Source organism: Xiphophorus maculatus, chromosome 6 (genome assembly GCF_002775205.1).
Source record: "Xiphophorus maculatus strain JP 163 A chromosome 6, X_maculatus-5.0-male, whole genome shotgun sequence".
Lineage (NCBI taxonomy): Eukaryota > Metazoa > Chordata > Actinopteri > Cyprinodontiformes > Poeciliidae > Xiphophorus > Xiphophorus maculatus.
This window is the reverse complement of record NC_036448.1, coordinates 7,826,377-7,845,737: the sequence shown is the minus strand read 5'-3', so window position 1 is coordinate 7,845,737 and position 19,361 is coordinate 7,826,377. Positions and strand designations below refer to the sequence as shown.

General features: G+C 40.5%; 1 protein-coding gene across 1 annotated transcript; it reads left to right on the top strand.

The window, feature by feature from the left end:
* Nucleotides 1-168: 168 nt before the first annotated feature.
* tgm1 (transglutaminase 1) lies at nt 169-17,916 on the top strand. The gene is made up of 14 exons (XM_023335876.1): nt 169-449; nt 3,649-3,947; nt 4,071-4,262; nt 7,090-7,341; nt 10,666-10,784; nt 11,535-11,642; nt 11,729-11,906; nt 13,051-13,189; nt 13,822-14,014; nt 14,319-14,472; nt 14,754-15,038; nt 15,683-15,843; nt 15,973-16,109; nt 16,207-17,916. Exons 2-14 carry the CDS (start codon nt 3,650-3,652, stop codon nt 16,349-16,351), a joined length of 2,361 nt encoding a protein of 786 aa, XP_023191644.1. The 5' UTR covers nt 169-449; nt 3,649; the 3' UTR covers nt 16,352-17,916.
* The last annotated feature ends 1,445 nt before the right edge of the window (nt 17,917-19,361 follow it).

The following is a 19,361-nucleotide window of genomic DNA, read 5'->3' as shown; positions in this document are numbered from 1 at the left end:
GCAGAAAACGGATAAAGCATCGTATCTGCCCGCTCTCCAGTTTTCCCCTCTGCTTTATTATAAGGTTATTGCATAATCTTGTCGATTTCACATACTGACACATATTAGCGCATACGTGTTCGCGCTCGTGCTGCTCATCCCTCACCGCGAGCGCGCACACTCGCCCTCTTTGACGCACCGGTTACCAAATCTTGCTTACTGGACCGGGACCTCCCGGCCCCGGGGTGGGGTAACGTCCACAGCCCCTCAGGGTGGGGCTCAGCATTGAGGCAGAGGGGCGTGTTCTCGCTTTAAGTACAGCTGCTGCTCCTTCTCGGACGTGGAAAAGTTCAACACGAGAGCGGCGCACGTCACGAGAAAAGTTTTCAGCCAAACTTGAATAGAGCGCCGCACTGACACCCGGGAGGAATAAGACGTTTCACCGCTGACACGAAGAAGAAACCAACCAGGTCAGATTCGATTCAACCCCTTTTTATTTATGTGTTTTTTTTAAAAATTCTGTTTTATGTTCAAACAAAGCTGTATTCTGGTGTCCTGTAAGGACGTAAAATCTAAGACAACGTGAGATGCCTGAAAGCGTGCAGTGCATGAAATCCTCGCAACCCGTGGAGGTTCTCAATTTGTTCAGACCACCGGCTGTTTTCTGCTCTCCTCATTTTCCAAATTCAGTGTGAAAGTCGCAGATTAAAAGTCTTATCACTTCTTGGGTTGTAGCCAGCGAGCAGCGGCTTCTCCTTCAATTTTGTTTTATTTTTTTTAAAGCTACAGTATTGTTTGTAGCCCTATTGAATTCAACATGCATACATTTTAGGGCACGTTTTTGAAAACTAGAGCAATTTTGTACCAAAAATGAAGAATTTCATTGGTATACTTTACAACAAAATAAACATATTGATAATGTTTTTCATTTTTGTAATCATCATAGGCTGCTAGTTCTTAAAACTATCTATCTATCTATCTATCTATCTATCTATCTATCTATCTATCTATCTATCTATCTATCTATCTATCTATCTATCTATCTATCTATCTATCTATCTATCTATCTATCTATCTATCTATCTATCTATCTATCTATCTATCTATCTATCTATCTTTAGGGCTGGGTTGGTGGGTTGGTGAAAAGGGAGGCCTTTTGAATTTTTCAACCAGGAATGATCAGAATTTTACTCCAAAAATGCAGGAAAGAGTCCAACTTTTAATGGTAGTTGGAAAACCTACCGCCCAGTGACTTAGTACGCATCATAAAAAAGGTGGAGAATCATACATAAGAACTACTGAAATGCTTTTTGACATGTCGATGCCGATGGATGCTTTGCATGTACGACTCACTTCACCAAACACTCAGGTCCAGTCATTTGTCGTTATTAACAATATATTGAGTTGAATGGGAGGACCAAAGGGAGGAAGAACGCTTCATTTCAGGCTCGGCTGATGCCTGCAGTATAAGCAGGAGCGTTAAAGTGTTTTAAAAACAGATCAACACTGTCAAATACATCAACTTTTTGTCATAGGATTTAATGGTTTATTTTAGTGTTATGAGTAGGAGATAATTTTCAGCATTTTGCATAAATGTTTTGTGAATGTTTGTTTGATCTGGAACGCAGCGGAGGAAGAGAGCTGTGTGATACACACACACACACACACGCATACATATATGCATTTGACCTTTGGCCTCCGCTACATAGCTTTACTTCCACGGCCCTTTTTCCAAATCAGCCTGCAAAGATATCTCAGAAATACTCGATACAAATATTTAAACAGAGAAATCAATAAGAGAGCCCTGACATATAAGTGGAAGTTATCAGTGGATTTGTCTTTTTAAACACAGATTTGGTCTTTAGCTGGAGGTGTGCCGAACTATGGCCTCTTGTTGGAAGGTAGGCATCCCAGAAATGCTTTAAATGATAACATATGAAGACAGATAATTATTGTTCAAGAGGCACCTCAGGAAATCACATGTCTTCGATTGGTTGGCTAGCTTGGAGGAATTTTCATAAACGCACGCAAAGCAAAGCAACACATTAAAGTATTAAGGGCATTTTTTTAAAAAAACATAATAAAAATGTAATTATCTCTCTAAGAGCCAAATCTATTGTGTTGAAGCCAACAGGTTCATGTCTACAATCAAAGGAGAGTTTAAACATTACTAAAGCAAAAATGTACCTCTGATGCCAGATGAAGTCGTTGTATTGAAAGTTGGAAACAAAGCAGAGAGTTAACCCCCATATTTGTAATTCCTTAGCGTGCATGAAACATTAAGCTTTAGATTTAGTTGGCTACTTGGCAGCAGCAATTGAGTTAGTGAAGCACTACCTTACAAAAAGAGAGGCATGCTGTTCATACACTGGAAATGGAAAATGTAGTTGCAGCAGAAGCAAGGAGCAAATCGCTCAAAGTTCTAAGAAAACTTTAGGCTAATTGCTCTGAGTAACGCCTGTGCAATATAGGGTGTTTGAAGTACTGTCACAAAATATATCCAGAGTTTATCACGGAGGAAAAGCGGTGAGTGTAACAACGTCGATGCAGAAGGGAAATCAAAAAATAGAAAGTTCTGCGCACAGTTAAAGTCCAGATCTTTAGACGTTGCATCAACTCTCTCTTTAAAGTCATTCCTAATATTTTTACGTCTTTGTTTGCTTTTGACAGAACCTCTTATTTCAGTTCAATAAACTGTTAAAACGTCTTGTTTTGCTGATCATGATTTTCTAAGTTAATTATCTTACTGAAAGTGCCAGGCTCCTATTCCTCCTTAAATCCTATGGCAGCATCCATTTCTTCTGGTTTTTTCTTTTCTTTTTTTTTTTTTTTGCAAATTGCAAATTAGCTTAGGTTTTGTTTAATGACTAATGATGCAGTCGACTCTGTTCACTGCTTACATCTGCTGAAAATTAGACATAAATAATTTTACAACTTTGTAAAATCTGGATGGTTTTTGTTATATAGAGAATTAAGTGAAAATGCTTTCTTTAAGTGTAGTTTTGGTGTCTTTGACTAGGACATTGTTTAAAATCAGCAAGATAGATGTTCTCCAAATGAATCTAAACTATCAATCGCTTGCAGGCGCACTAATAGACGCAGTGATCGCGCAAACTACATTACTTTGCAGTTTACGTTTGTGTGCAGGCGGGGTGTGCGGCAAATGAAACCCAGCTGCTCGTAAGAGTTACGGTAGATCACACAGGCAGTGTACGCAACAAGGTCTGCAAAATCTCTCTTAATGCCTCGGGAATGCCTGAGAGTCTGTTTTGGAGCCGAAGTAATTGTGGGAAAAGATGAAAAAAAAAAAGACATTTGACCTTTTCATGATGTGAAAATAAAGAGAGAGAGAGAGCTTGACAGATGTTGGCTTAATCACACAAAGTGCTGCAGAGGTGGAATGAAATGTACTTCAACAAAATGTCTCCAATCCGAACTCTTTTGTCTGGTTTGTTTTGGGAGAAACGCAAACAAGCCCCCTTTTAGATTTCCTCATTACAGGGTTATGGGTAGGTTTTGTAAATTTTGAGTCAATTGACTGCTGTTTAACAAAAAAGCAGGCATAACAGATGTGGGTTGCAGCTGTGTGTTCAGTTAGTTTTACTCAAGTGTTTCTTTGTCTGGAAATAAAATACCCATTTAAAAAAAAAAATGTATTCATTTTTTCAGAATGCCAGGTGAGCGATTGACAGTTCGAAGCTCGTCGGAAATCGGGCGTTTCCCCGGAGCGGCCCCGCCCATTCGGGTGGAGCTGACCATTCAGAGTGAAGTGGGGAAGAAGCAGGAGGAGGGAGGCTGCCGTCGCTGGTTCAGGAAGATCTGCCCGTGCTGCTGCAAGCGTCAAAACAGCGAGTCTTACGATGTCACGGATAAAGTGGAGTTCACCAAGCCCCCGACCCCGACCCCGATCACGACGCCCGAGCCCGCTAAGCCGAAGCCTGAGAACGGAGAAATGAAGGAATTCGGAGGTAGAATCAAAGTCTCGTTCGACATTCTGAATTAATCGAGCAAAACCAGACGTTTTATTTTAATTTAATTTTTTTTAAGGCAAATAAATGTTTTTAAGCTCTCACCTGCCTGTTTTCTCTCAGACGTCAAGCTCTCCGTGTGCTCAGTGGACCTCCTGAGCTCCAAGAGTGGTGCGAACAGGACGGAGCATCACACCGATCTGTACCACGGGGACGAGCTGATCATCCGTAGAGGACAGACCTTCCAGATGGAGATAGAGTTCAACAGGCCTTTCAGTCCGGACACGGATAAAATGCACTTGGAGCTGAAAACAGGTAGTTAAAAAAAAACAAAACATGAAGAAATATTACTGTGGTGGGGCTTCCAAGGTACAATCTGAATCTCTCTGGTTCCTATTCCCAAATTTATTGACAGTGGCCCCAGCTTTGATAGTTCCTTCCTCAGCATGGTCCTGTGTCCTTAAATAAGGGCAATAACGTAAAGCTATAAAAACTTAACTCCAGCTCAGTGGGGCAGAAAACTGAGCAGCAGTCTGCTGCTTTGCCTGAAGGCAGCAGTTTATAGAGAGGGAGTGAAGAGTCTCTGGAAACATAAAAACCTGTTCCTGCAGGAGAAGGTGAAAGCAGTTAAATTATTTTTCTTTGCTCCCATCATTATCTTCTGTAAACCCCTCTTCTCCTCTTCAGAATCTCAAACAAATGTAAATCTAAACTCTGTCTACTGTATGGCTGCAGGTGCTGGTGAGTGTGAGTTTGGAAGTCGTTGAACATCTTTGTTTTGTTTCTGTTGATCGCCAGGCAATTTGGCCTCAATGTTTGGTCTCTTCGTTACCTCCACAAATGAGTTCCGCTGCTGTAAAATCGACTGATTTGGCAGATGCTCATTTCCCTCATGAGTGGATGCAGTCGTGTGAAAAGCAGTGGACTGAACACACAACCTTGAGGAACCCCAGTTCTTCAGATAATAGGGTATTAGAGATCCTGTTTTCAGTGCGGAGTGGCCGATTCTCTCAACCGGGAAGTTCAGAAACCAGTGTTATTGTCCCAGTGTTTCGGGTCGGGAGGAGACATTTTTCTCTTAGATGAGTGGGTTTTACTCAAAACAATCCCATGAAATAAAAGCAGCCGGTCCTCTACCACAGTTTACTAAAATGTCATAGCTGTTGTATTTGAAATTTGACCATAATTGCGCACTAGTGTGTGGAACACAGTGGGTGGTGGCAGCACAGAAATGGGACGGCTGGTGACAAAAACAATACAAAGTTAAAAAAAAAAAAAAAAGAACACTGCAAAAAATAGTTTTTCTATTGCATGTGTGACTAGAATTACCTGCATGTGAACTTATACGCTCAGTGAGCCCAGCATATGTGCAATGTGGTCACTGTGTATAACTACCACATGCATGCTGAGCTGCAGTCGAACCAGAGCCGCGGCACAGCATTTGGATTCCACCCAGCCATTCCTCTGAGTTAACAGTTTCCAGACCTCAGGACACCAGACACCCTCCCTCTGGAATTCACCGTCCTCATAGTACACACTTGGAAATAAACTGCCATTACACCACTGCACCAAAGCACTGATTTGCTGTCAACTACGGCTTAGATAACCACCATGATTTTCTCAGTTGCATTCGAAGGGGATGTTTTTACAGCAAGTGGTAGACTCGGCTCCAGTTTCTAAATTCTGGGCAACTGGACAGAGGTTGAATTTTTTTTTTTTCCTTCTTTTGTTTTGTGAGTGAAGTTGTTTCTTTAGATAAGACATTGTGTTTTCTATTAGATTTCCTTTTTGCGTAAATATTCATTGGGAGGAGAGGAAGGGCAAGGAGTCCTGAATGCAGTCAGACGGGGAACAATGGCTTCCCCGTAAAGTTAATGCAGGCGTCAAATGAACGTGATCCCCCAGCTGAGTTTAACAGAGTTAAGGCTTTAATGTTAAGTATTCAGAGTGTTTCAGAGTGACTAGTGGGCTTTTTTGTGGCCAATAAGGAAAAAAAACAAAAAACTTTAAACAACTTTTGAAACACAAACACTTGTGCTTTGTTTTCCAAATGGGGAAAAAAAAGTGCCTTGGAGGAGTTTCAGGCTTAAAGGTTTATTTGCTTAGAAAAATTGTGCACAGCTGGGAGAGGCTGGGATGCAGACGGCGGATTGGAGTTTACTGTTATCAAGCAGAACTCCCTGTCTATTACATTTATTTTTCCAACTTGAAGCTGCTGTTATCTGTCTCTTCTGTGCTGCAATTTATTGTATTTTATCAAAAGGAGAAATTTAGCTGCAATCTCAAAGGGAAGTAAAAAAAAAAAGAAAGCATCTTAAGCGAAATTGTGAAACGAGAAAAAATGGGCTTATTTTTCGTATATGGTAAATATTTTACAATAGAACTGGCAGAATGCCATGAAGCATTTGAACCTAAAGAAGACTGTCAGAATGGTAAGAGACATGCTGCAGAATACCATCCTGGGGAGTCACCAAATCTCCACTAGACGCTAGATACAATCATATTTAATACATCAGAAGATGCAATCCCTTGAGGTTTGTTTGTAAGATTCAAAATAATAACCCTTAAGCCGGTCTTAAATATGCTTTTCATTGGGCCATATTTCTCTAAGATGTTTTTTGTATTGATCTGGTGTAATATTCTAATCTTAAATGTCTTGTTGTCGTCTGCTGGAAGTGGAGAATCAACGTCATTGATAGAAACGAAGGCTTGAACACACCAGTCTGTGTGCTTCTCGCGATCGGTTGAGCTACAGAAATAAATTTACTTTTCAGTGATGTTTTAGTTTATTGACTATGACAGTCAATAAACTGAATGTTTGGAAGTAATTCTAAAAAAAAAAAAAAAAATTCTGTCCAACCATCACAAATGCAAACGTAGAATTTGTTAATGTCCATTGGGACTTTGGCAGTCTTTGTCTTCCTTTTGCGAAATAAGACTAATATTGAGTGAAATTATGCTACTATAATAAAAGATGAATTGCTTTTAATGGTTTTTACACATCTTAGAGATGTGGAGGTGTCAATAAACGTGGCCAGCGCTGTCAATTATGAAGAGTTTTAAACTACCAGAGCAAATCCAGCTATTTTTCGAACATGCCAATCTGTATCCAACAAAATATATTTGGTCTTGTGTCTCGTAGGTCCCTTGCCTATCGTGTCTAAAGGAACCCATGTCATCATTCCTCTGGTGGAGCACCTGGAGGACGAGCGCTGGGAGGCCAAGGTCACAGAGCAGACCTGCAACAAGGTCAAGCTGTCCGTGAACTCCCCGGCCACCGCCGTGATCGGCCTGTTCGGCCTCACCGTCACGACTCAGTCGGCGAAGGACGAGGAGCCAACAGTTCACAACCCCAGCAAGGACATCGTCATCCTCTTCAACCCTTGGTGTGAAGGTAAGCGGTTGGTGGTAAGAGAGGGAGGAACGGGCCAAAGGGTTTGCAGGGAGGTATGGTAGAAATGTGGAGGAGAGGAGGAAAAGAAGGGCGGGTCCAAGATGAGAAGAGGAGAAAAACAAGGAAGGAAATGAAAGGCAACTTTAGCCTGCATGCCTGGAAAAAAGAAATCTGTAAAATGTTCCAGAATAGTGTTGTTACTATATCATTTCTGCGGTGCTACAAGAACATTTTAATCAGACTGACAGCAAATACCTAAAGAAAATAGTTGACTGTTTGGACATTTAATCGCCGAGTACTGATATAGTGCTTCAGATGAGTGAGAAAGGTTAGCAGAGTCCAAGTGTGTGTTGCTGTCCGTCAAGCAGCAGCTACACATGCAGCATGACTGTGAGTAAGAATGTGAGTTATGTAACTCCCTTGGCGGTGATACAAAACTCTCAAGCGCGGCTACATTTGAGACCGAAAAAAGTTTGCTTTTGAGGAGAAACAGACCATAAGGTGCCACATTTATACACTCCGCCACGCTCTTACTGTTTCCTCAACAGACAACGCAGCAAATCTCATGTACAATTAATTTGATATGTAAATGGAACAACTTTGGAAAATATGCTCTTCATCCGGGACGAGCCTGAAATTAAAGTGCTTTGCAAAGTATCCACACCCCTTGAATTTATTTTTATTTTTTTCACAATTTGTCTCGTTTCAATCACAATGTCATTTATTATGGACACAATTTTGTCGCTGCCCTGTCTGCTGTATTATGTGACGCTTCAGGACCTTCAACGGAAAGACTGCACTCACATTCACATTAAATTACACGCAGGTGGAATTCACTTACAAATTCCTTTTATTGGGAAGTCAGCTTGATTTTATTTAGGGGTATCATGTGGTGGGAGCTGACAGAAAATCCACCTTGCAACATCAGTGCGGATGAATTCTTGTTTTGGTCTGCTTTAGTCTAGATGAAATTCCTCTGAGGCACAGTGTTTCAGGGCTGGTTACTCTTAAAATATTTCACTTGTTAAATTTAGGCTAGCTGGTTTTTCTGAGAGTTCAGTGTGTGTGTGTGTGTGTGTGTGTTGCTGCGACGAGCACGGTAAACACCCCTCTAAATCAGAGTGAAGGAGGAAAGCGCATTCGTGCCGTGTGGGTATTTTTTATTGGCGCCTTTCGGGCGTCTGCAGGACAATTTGAGATTAATGATTTTGCTCTCCGACTCATTCCAGAATTTCAATGAGCCCCCCAGTTTCTGCTGTTAAATTGAGGCGTTTAATGACGCGACGCTTCAGAATGTGGTTTTCTCTGAACTCCCTCCCGCTCCCTCTCACTGAGTCGAGAAGGAGAACCGAAACGTAGATTCTGTTTGCCAAAAGGGGTTTGAAAATATCCATTCCTTTGCTGCGGCATTTTCTAGTGCCTTGAAAAAAGGATGGAAGACCGAAAGGAGGCCCATGGTAACTCTGGGCGACGGCAGAAATGCACCGGTCAGGTGGAGGAATCTGTCGACAAGACAAATCTGGCCTTAATGGAAGAAAGATGGACACAAAGTTGTTTAAAGTTTTATTATAAAAAAAAAGAAAAAAAAACTAGCTGTTTAATTTTAGTTTCCAAAATGAAACGTGCATTTCTGTACATTCCCCTGAACACGTCATCTCCATTGTAAAACAGTAGAGTTACTGGAAACATAATGTTTTGGTTTTTATTCAGCAGCTAGAAAAACATGTTAAGATATACGGTAGGATCTACAGTGGAATAACTTAGATCAAACAAATGTATTAGAATGGTCCAGTCAAAGTCCTAATTTAGTTTTAATCTGATTCTCTGATAAGACTGGACTGTTTTTGAGCTGTTTTTGCAAAGTTAATGGACTCAAAATTAATTTTTTAGGTTTGAAGATCTGAATACAATCACATGCTAATTTCAAATTTCAGACCAAAAAAAGAAAATATGAAAGCTTTAAGTAATTATTTTTTGTTTTTTGTAACGCTGTACTGCTCTCTGTTGGACTATCACATAAAAATCCAAATACAATACGTTAACGTTTGTGGCAGAAACATTTCAAAATGTGGAAAAACTTTGAGTCCATTTCTATAAACCCACTTTCACAGTGTTAAATCTCCCTTTAGCTATGGCTCTAAAACTCCTAGCGCTTATCATTTTATTCAGATAAGAAAGGAAAATGAGCTTCATTATTTACTGGACTGGGTTTGGCAAATGATCCATGCAGGATATTTGAAGGAGAGAAGACCATGTGCAGTGGAGCAAACTAAAAAAAAAACCAAACAAACCTGAGTTTGATATAAAAAGAATAAAAATCTGCCTTTCATGATGGTTTTGCTTTTTTTGGAGGTGAGCCCAATCCACTTCTCTCCCTTCCAATCTCTTCTTCCTAAACCCAAGCTCTCCCTCATGCTCATAAAAAATCCAACAATCACCGTATAAAATGCCACGGGGCTGAGTTAAGAGTGATCTGTGCAGCTGGGGAAAACCTGCTATTTTTCCTGGCTTTTTAACACATCCATGTGTATTTCCTGCTTTTTTTTTTTTGCTATCTGCTGACCTGAACCTCACTCCCTTCAGTCCTGTTTGTGAGCCTCCTCCTTTACAGTACATCCTCCTGGATGTTTCTTCCCACATTCCGGGAATTTTCTTTTTTTTTCTGCAAGTGCAAATGGAAACAGTCACATCTGACACATCCTGCACTTTCACCTCTGCATGCTTTCTCCTTTAAAAGTCCCGAACACACACTGGGTTATTCTTCGCTTCCCCCAGCCCCCTCCCTTCCCGCTCCTCTCTACACTCCTAAACATAACTTCCCCTTTTTCTCCCAGTTGTCTCCAGTGACTGTTCAACCTTTTTTACTCTCGTGTCTTTTTTTTTTTTTTCTCCCAACACTCGTGTTTAATCACACAGCTGATGGCAAGGGAGGAAAATAAGAGTTGGAAAAAGCAGTCGCTCATGTGAAGTGGCCCACGCCCAAGTTTGTGGCACAGATTTCTGTCCAAACAGGCCGTTTCCCATAAGCCACAGAGGGCCCCACACGGCAAGGTCCATGGATTCATTGTGTTTCTTAACCGTTTCCTGACCTTGAGGACTTGGTCCAATAAAATGGGAGAGAAAGTCACATTCTAAAGCGGTTTGGTCACTGGTTGTTGATAAAACCGGAGATTTTGGGTCGTTTCCATGAACGGGCCAACCCTCAAAACTGATTCTACTGGATTGGAGGCGATCTGAAAAGCGCCAGCTGCATTTCCTGAGGTCTTGCGTCCAAACAGTTACAGCAATAGCTTCATATTTCATGGGTTTGTTTTATTTTTCCAGAGGAGACTGTGTTCCTGGATGACGAAGAGCAGAGGAAGGAGTATGTGCTGAATGACACTGGGAGGATTTACTACGGGACAGAGAAGCAAATCGGAGCCCGCACATGGAACTTTGGGCAGGTACGGACTAGTAGCTTGTCTTTATGAAGGACTCCAGCACTCTCAGCCTGTAAGGGTTCTCTCATCTACTGTAGCTTTAAAATAAATCAATGGAACATTTTTGGAAATTTTCCACACGGCCCTCAAAACAGAGCAAGCTGTTCGTCTGTCAGGACCTGATAAGTATGAGAGAAACAGGATGGCGTATGGACAAGTAGCATTAAAGCTACTTCAGCTCCAGCTAAGAGTAATTTCTAATTTTTAGAGGTAACAAAAACATTTCTCTCTCTTTTTTTTAACAAATAAAATTTGGAGAAGAGTGGAGTTAATTTGTATTCAGTCCCCTTATGTCAAAAACTTTTTCAAGCCACTTTTTGCTAAAATTACAGCCGCAGGTCTTTACATACTCAGAGACGCGGCCCATGCTCAGTCAGACTGGGTGGAGAGCACCGCTGGAAAACAATTTAGATGATTTAGATCTGGACCTTTTCCAGCTTACTCTGATTTTCTAACTCTGACCCAGTCCCAAGCTAAAGAAAAACAGTATTATTCTCCATCCACCATTGTTGCACTATGTTGGTGATGTACTTTTCAAATTTTTGTGTGTACAAAAACCTTCACAATTTCTTCACTTCATTGCATTTTGTTGATCTACCACATTAAACTCTAATAATACGTCACAACCGTTTTGTGTTTGGTTATGCATCACTCAACAGGAAGTGCAAGCTGTTGGAATTTAATCTCGCTTTTCTTTTTCATTCTTTGTGCTAGTTTCATGAGGGAATCCTGGACGCCTGTCTGTTCATCTTGGAGAAGAGCGACATGCCTCCATCCGGCCGAGCGGATCCGGTCAATGTGGTCAGAGTCGTATCTGCCATGGTGAGCAAAATGCATACAATATACACAAGAACATGGGATTTAAATGAAAACAAATGGAAAACGTGCAAATAAAATTGTGTTTTCAGATAAATGCCCAGGACGACTACGGAGTCCTGGTTGGGAACTGGTCAGGGAACTACTCTGACGGCATCTCTCCTGCAGCGTGGAGCAGCAGCGTGGAGATCCTGAGGAAGTACCACTCCTCCACAGGAGTACCTGTGAGATATGGCCAGTGCTGGGTCTTCTCTGGCGTCACTACAACAGGTGAGAGGGAGAGAGAGTGCAAAATAACACAGAAGCTGCACTAGTGGGCAAAGAGTGGCCAAAAATTGTACTAAAATTACATATTTTAAATATATTTTTACTCAAGTACAAGCAAAAAGTAGCCATCCAATAAATGTCTCAAGTAAGAGTAAAAAAAAAAAAAAAAAGGCTACTCAAGCACTGGTCAAAACATTAATCACTTAATATTTAAAAATTACATCAACAGATGCACCAAGGTATAAAGTTATGTGGAAATGTTGGTATTTTAAAAATCAAAATGAAATAAATTTTACGAAATAACAAAATCAGACAAAAGAAACATTTTTTTCCAAATCAGTTTCTTTCAATATGAAACTTCAACAAAAACTGCATGTGTGTGTCTGCGTCTGCGTCTGGCAAATAATTGCTTAAGATAAGCTTCTTCTTCATTCGGTGAAGTTACTCACAGTGGGAAGAGAATCCAGAAATTTTACTCAAGTAAGAGTAGCGACATTTCGTAATAAAGTTACTCAAGTAAAAGTGAAAAGCACAGCATAGTAAAGTATTTCCCCCCCCCAAAAAAAATTACTCCAGTAAATCTCACTAGTTATCACCCAACTCTGCTTGTGGGTGTTTGTGTGTAGGAGACTGCAGGGAGTGTTTGAACCAGAGTGGAAGGTGAAAGTTGTTCGAAGGCATCTGGACGGAGCGGACTCTGCGTGTTTTTTTGGAGTCTGAAGAATCTAGAGAGGATCTTGTGCAATGCCTTCTTGAATCCACCAGCTCAAACAGTCAACTCGATTAAGAATCCAAATATTTTTTCTGATCTTACCAGGCCCTGTGATGGGCTCTTTCTGTAACTCTGTGCTTGTATTCAGGGAAACTCACATGATGGCTCGCCGACTTTAGCGCGTGCCCCCGATAGCAGGCCGTAGCTCATCTATAGCCTAAACCCATCACACTGGCATTCCTGTCACACCTGCTACTTTTGTCACAAACTGAGCTACATGTGTTGCCTTCCTTCAGCCAGGATGATAAAGTTCACTCTGTGAAATCTGCAAAAACTACATGCAGCATCACAATCTGTGCACTCGTTTCAGATCAATTACAAAGTGTACTCGCAAATGTCATTTTTAACACATTCTCTGTCTTTTGTTGTTTTCAGTGCTGCGGTGCCTCGGCATACCCGCCCGCAGCGTGACCAACTTCCAGTCTGCTCACGACACCGATGTGTCCCTCACTACTGATGTTTACTTTGACGAGAACATGGAGCCAATTGACCACCTCAACAGTGACTCTGTCTGGTAAGATAATGAGCCTTTCACTGACAGGTCACCATTCCATACGTCCATACCATAAGAACCAGGAAAAGGCCAGCTGCTAAATACATACCTCTGGAACAGGCTTTAAATTTAGGTCCTCTCCAAAAGCACTCCCCTTACTCTGGAATGCTTAAGTGCAGTCATGTGCTTTAGTTATTTGCAGCTCATTTCAACCCACAGGACTCAATGTTCTGTGTGATATTTACTAATATTTCCCCATCCAAATATTACAAAATAATCCTTGGGTAAAACAAGAAAAATCTCCCTTCATTTCCTCCACAGATGATTTATGGAGAAAATAGGATTGTTTTTGCCATAAAGCAACCAGATATCCAATCAATACATCCCCAACATTTGCATGTTCTGGTGTTCCTGATGTATGACGAAAGTAGCTTTTTAATAAACCCTCATTCCCTAACAACTAGCAAGAAAGCAAGAAAGACGATCAAAACATCGTCTTTGGTTTATCTGCGATCAAACCTTCTGTTTCCAAAAACCCTGTATTAAAACAGTCAAGCGAACTAAAGGTGCGAAAAGTGGAAAGGCCACTTTATAAATAACAATGCTTCTGTTTCGTAATGACGGAGCTAACCGGGAAACATTTTCGGCTGTAGGAATTTCCACGTATGGAACGATTGCTGGATGGCAAGACCTGATCTGCCCCCTGGCAACGGAGGCTGGCAGGCTGTCGACTCCACACCCCAAGAGACGAGCCAGGGCACCTTCCGCTGTGGCCCAGCCTCTGTCAGCGCCATCCGCTCCGGTCATGTCTACCTCAAACACGACACGCCTTTCGTCTTTGCTGAGGTAAGCGGACTTTTCATAAGATCCCGATTGTAAACAGAATCTTCTAAGGATTTGCAGATAATCTCTTTGCCTAGAGAATCTTGCTATTGCAGTTTTACAGCCAATATTTAGTGCTGTTGGTAAGGAGATGCCAGTAAACATCTCCTTTAGAGGATTTAAGGATCATCTAATTGAATCAAAAGCATTGTAATTAATATCTCGAGCCACCAAGCTGCACAAAACTGAGCATTAAACAGTTTTCTGAGAGTTCAGCTTGATCATCAATCTTTAAAGCTGATAATCCGTTTTGTTATTTGACTCTTAGGTGAACAGTGATAAAATCTACTGGCAGAGGAACCTTGACGGTACTTTCAGTCAGATCTACAGTGAGAAGAAAGCCGTCGGGCACTTCATCAGCACCAAAGCAGTGGGCACTGATGAGCGTGACGACATCACACACCTGTACAAACATCCAGAAGGTGCTAAAAAGCATGTTTTACTTTAACTATATCAGTTTAATATTACAGTCATGCCCTAACGCTGGACAGAATAATTTCAGAAATATCTTTTGCTATCATGAAATGATCACTTTCAAGAAATTGTTTCCTCTCCAGTGATTCCTCCCAAACTACACAACTTTTCACGTGCATTTTAAAATCTGTAAATGTGTATCGCTGTCTGCCTTTTTTGGGTGTACAATTTCTGGTGTATAATTTGCATGATCTTGTTCACTTACCTCTTTTATTTGCTTCCCGGGCAGAGTCTGAGGAGGAGCGTATTGCGGTGGAGACGGCTTGTCGGTATGGCAGCAAGCCAGACGTCTACTGCTCCCCTGCAGCCGAGGATGTGAGCGTGGAGGTGAAGATTGACGGCGAGGGGCCTAGGATGGGCAACGACGCCAAGCTGAGCATTGTGGTAAAAAACCAGAGCTCACAGCCCCGCCAGACAACTCTACACAGCCAGGTGGCTGTCATGTACTATACTGGCGTGCTGAAGAACGCTATAAAGAAGGACAAGATGCCTGTGGAGCTTTTGCCCAATGAAGGTCTGAATTTCTTTCCACAGCACTGTTTTATGTTGTTTGTTAAAATGTGGTTCAAATTAATGTTTGTGATTTTTTTCCCCAAATCTCCAACAAAAATGGGGGCTTGTCCGGGATTTTATGTTATAATAATAATAATTAAGTCCTGCCACATTTTTCAGTGTAATAACAACTGATGAGCTATTTTAAGACGTTTTCCTTTCCAAGTACTAAACAGGCCTAAATAATTTCAGCATTCAAGAACAGAGTAGAGCCTGTGGGTTAAGCATGTTATAGTGATAAATTTAATTAACATCCATCATGTGGTTGTGAATGTCACTAAGTTTTGTGGTACATAGTTTGTAAGGTGTGTGTAGCAATTAATGTAAAACTGTAAAAGTATTTTCTGTTGGTCAAAAATGACAAAGTGAAAAAGTTACTGTAGGATCAAGAGAACGTTGATATACAATTATAGTACATTGTTAGGTCAGACAAAATAGTTTGCAATTCAGGTTTCTCTTTAGAGTTAGCTCAGAGTAGCTAACACAGGCCGCTAAAAATCGCCTGATGCCACATTTAGCTGATAAAAATATGTATTGACAAAAATGTAATTTTTGAAATTTGGGAGCGTTCAGTTGGTAAAAATGTATCTTCCTCTCTACATACAGAGAAGATTATTGAATGGGTACTGCCATACCAGCAGTACCAGAACCAGTTGGTGGACCAGGCTGCTCTGATGCTGACACTGTCCGGAAGAGTCAGTGAAACCAAGCAAGTGTTGGCCAACCAGACGACCTTCAGGCTCCGTACGCCTGACCTCCAGATTACGGTACAATCTCAATTTGTATTTGCATTTCTTTTTAAATCAAGCATAGCAAACACAAATTTAGTTTGACTGTTCAATTCAATTTCTTTTCTTTGATGAATTTCCACTTCATTTAAAAAAAAAAAAAAACAGCCTCTGGGTGAAGCTGTGGTTGGTAAAGCGATGTCAGCAAAGATTACCTTCACCAATCCGCTGTCACGTATACTGAAGGATGTCGTGTTCAGGGTGGAGGGCCTGGGCCTTCAGACGGGCCATGAAGTGGTCATAGGGTAAGAAGACTTCTTCTTTTTTTCAGTATCTCTGTTTTTTTTTACTACTCTTTTTCCTTTTTTTGACTAACGTTTGATGTCTCCTCGCGTGTCTCAGTGATGTCGGAGGCCGAGCTACAGTAACAGTGACAGAGCACTTCATCCCCACCCAACCTGGACCCAGAAAACTGGTGGCGTCACTAGACTGTAAACAGCTAACACAAGTGCATGGAGTCGCTGACATCGTGGTTCACGAACAATGAGAACTCTTAACTCTACAAAGCGTGCTAAGTTCCTGTACCTTAAGCAGTCCTATTTATTTTTTAACTGCTACAAATTTAAAAATGCTGTCATTGTGAACAATGAAATGACGATTAACCACTGTAGCACTATCAGTATTATTACTATTATTACTATTTTTTTATTTATCTATTATAAATGCAACACTTCTGACGTTCTCCGGCGGTGAATGCAGAAGACATTGAATACATGCAGCACAAAACGGAGGCTTTGATTAACAAGTATTAAATATGCAAACCTATTTTAGTGGAATGTAAAACACTGAACTAAAACTTGTGAAGGTTCACAGTGGGGCCACTCTGTGGTTGTGTAAATAATGTCTTTGTGTATTGTTCATTTAGAATGTCTTAATGTGAAAGTTACCGACAAACTGAACTTCTCACGGCTCAAATGAAGGGAGAACCTTGCGTCAGGTCTAGAAACGAACGTATGCAAATTATTGACGCTTTTTTTTCCCGGACATCTGCTAACACTTTCTTTTCTTTAGCCTCTTAAACTGCGAAAAGACAAAAAAACGAACTAAAACAGTTAACCAAGGGCGGAGAAATCAAGGCTTAAGTTGAAATTTTCGTGCCTCTTTTTTCATTAAAAAGTTCCGAGCCAGAGCCGTAGATAACCTGTGTTTCACTGCTGAATTGCAAATCATTTCCCCTCCAGAAGACGTTCTGGATTTCCTGTGTGCCTCTCCATCATCTGGTTACAATAACACTGACATCTTTGTCACACATTGCAGATAACTTGCTCATTCAAACAGAAACCACAACGACCGGAGTGCAGAAGAATATGATTCTCATTAGGGAAGGGCACGAACCTGGCTTTGGTTGAGTATATCGGTCTTTATCTCAAAACTTTATGTCTTCATTTAGATTTACTGCAGTCAGGACTACTGACCTTTTTCTGCACCTGGATTATTTTTTTTTAGAAATTGAGATTGCGCCAAAATTGCCTTTGTTTTAAAAGATGTGTGATTGGCCAAACAGCCCTCAGTGCCAATTTACACAAGAAAACAGTAGATCAGCCATGTGTTAGCGTGTGATTGCACAGAACAGGAACAATGCGATTCGGTGGCGGTATTAGTGATTAGACCAGTGGCTCCGGTTTTTCAAGTGGATTTTAAAAAGAAGCTGAGCAAAAAGAGAAAATCATAGACTATCAGATTCATTACTCCAGAACAATTTGTGAACGAGCTTTTTGTACAAACAGTAAACCTTGTGCAGAAACATGAACTTAAACAAAGTCTGAATGTATTGGTTTGTGATATCTGATTTTTATTTTCTATTTTTTTGTCTGAGAACTGAATCATGCATAATTCTAAAAAAAAAAAAAAAAAGAAAATCTGCTTTTGATGTAAGTTTGCATCCAGAATCCTTGATTTCTCAAAATGTCTTCCTGTTTTGGCCTCTTGAACTATAGCACTCAGTGTACAATGTGAAGAAAACTCTGTACTAATATTATTTATCTATGTTATCCATCTGGGAGGTTTTGTATCATTTTGTTGTGACAATAATAAAGTTCACTAAAACTTTGACAAGGCCTTTTTCAATTGTTTTTTTTTTTGCCTTTTAAACAAGACTGTAGGCATGGAACGAGGCTTCTCAGAGGAAACATCTATGCACTTTTTTGCATTCTAACTTTTTTTTTTTTTTCGCTAGATAATTTTGTGTGTTATTCATCTTTCGTCATTGCAGATTTTTTTATTTTTAAAAAGCAACATCATGACAGGGTTACTCGTCAGTGAGTATGGCGTTCTATGCAAGTTGAAACAGGCGGCACGCCTTAACGGCATCTCATCGTCAGGACGGCTGAAGTAATCCCAAATGCTTTGGTCTCTACATCATCCAATCACACATTTAACACAACAAAGCTTTATCAGATTTTAGAAGGGAGATCATTTTTTAAAAATGAACACACGCCAGAACTGTTCAGCTCCAAATCTGTTCTATGATGAACCCCTAATTGAGCTAGAAAAACGTCACCCGCTATCCACACAGTGAAACATGGTGATGCCATTATGATGTTTGGATGCTTTTCTTTAACATAGACAGAAAATCTATTCAGATTTAATGCAACACTGACGGAGATCAATTTGCAAAGTGTTGGCTAAAGTGGCTGATTACATATAAACATCACACTTACTTTTGTTTGTAAAACATTTTAATCACATATCACTTTCCTTCTTATTCTCAGTTATGCTCTTACTTCAAGTTGCTTTGTCACATATAACCATAATAAAATACATGAAGGTTTTGGTGCTTCCGTGAAAAAATGCCAAGAAATATCACCAGGTGTATAAAGTTTGCAACGAATTTTAGATACACAGTATGGCTGTCAAATGAATGCTACGAGTGGAGTCAGTGTGTGAATTGTCCTGTATATCTGTGCTGTCCCTGTAATGTGATCACTGGCTGACAAACTAATGACATTTTTCCTGCCACAATGACAAGGAAAAAACAAAAATAGACCAAACTGACTGGATTATGACGGCGGTCTTTGCTCAATCACCTGTTTTCGGCTGTTTACTACAGTCTTAATAACTGTAGTAAACCTGAGTGAAATCAGGGTTATGAAACGTACCTAAGAAATAAGTAAATGTTTTCCGTTTTTTCAGTGTCCCTAGTTTAACATGAATTTCCCGGTACTAATTGAGATTTAGATATATATATATTTTTTTAGAATCTAATTATACCATCTTTTTACATTTCAATGACACCAAAGGCCAGATTCCAAATACTTTCTGTTGGTTTAAGTTATTAAAAACAACCCTGGGGGTCTCTGTATAGGACACGTGCGAATTGCCCAACAGTCCTCTCTTGGAGTTTTTAAAAGATATTGATTCTGACTCATGTCAATTTTTTAATGAGTTCATCCCCTGACCTCGCACCAAACCTAATGAAGATAAGTGGTGGATTCTTACTGACAGACAGGCAAGCTGATTGAAGCGAAGCGACTTCCCTGCCAGCGCAGGTCAGGACG

Excerpts from the sequence above, each read along its gene's own strand:
- tgm1 (XM_023335876.1), top strand. The coding sequence starts at position 3,650 with ATGCCAGGTGAGCGATTGACAGTTCGAAGCTCGTCGGAAATCGGGCGT. Across the intron at positions 3,948-4,070 it reads AGAAATGAAGGAATTCGGAG|ACGTCAAGCTCTCCGTGTGC; the intron begins GTAGAATCAAAG and ends GTTTTCTCTCAG. Across the intron at positions 7,342-10,665 it reads CTTCAACCCTTGGTGTGAAG|AGGAGACTGTGTTCCTGGAT; the intron begins GTAAGCGGTTGG and ends TTATTTTTCCAG.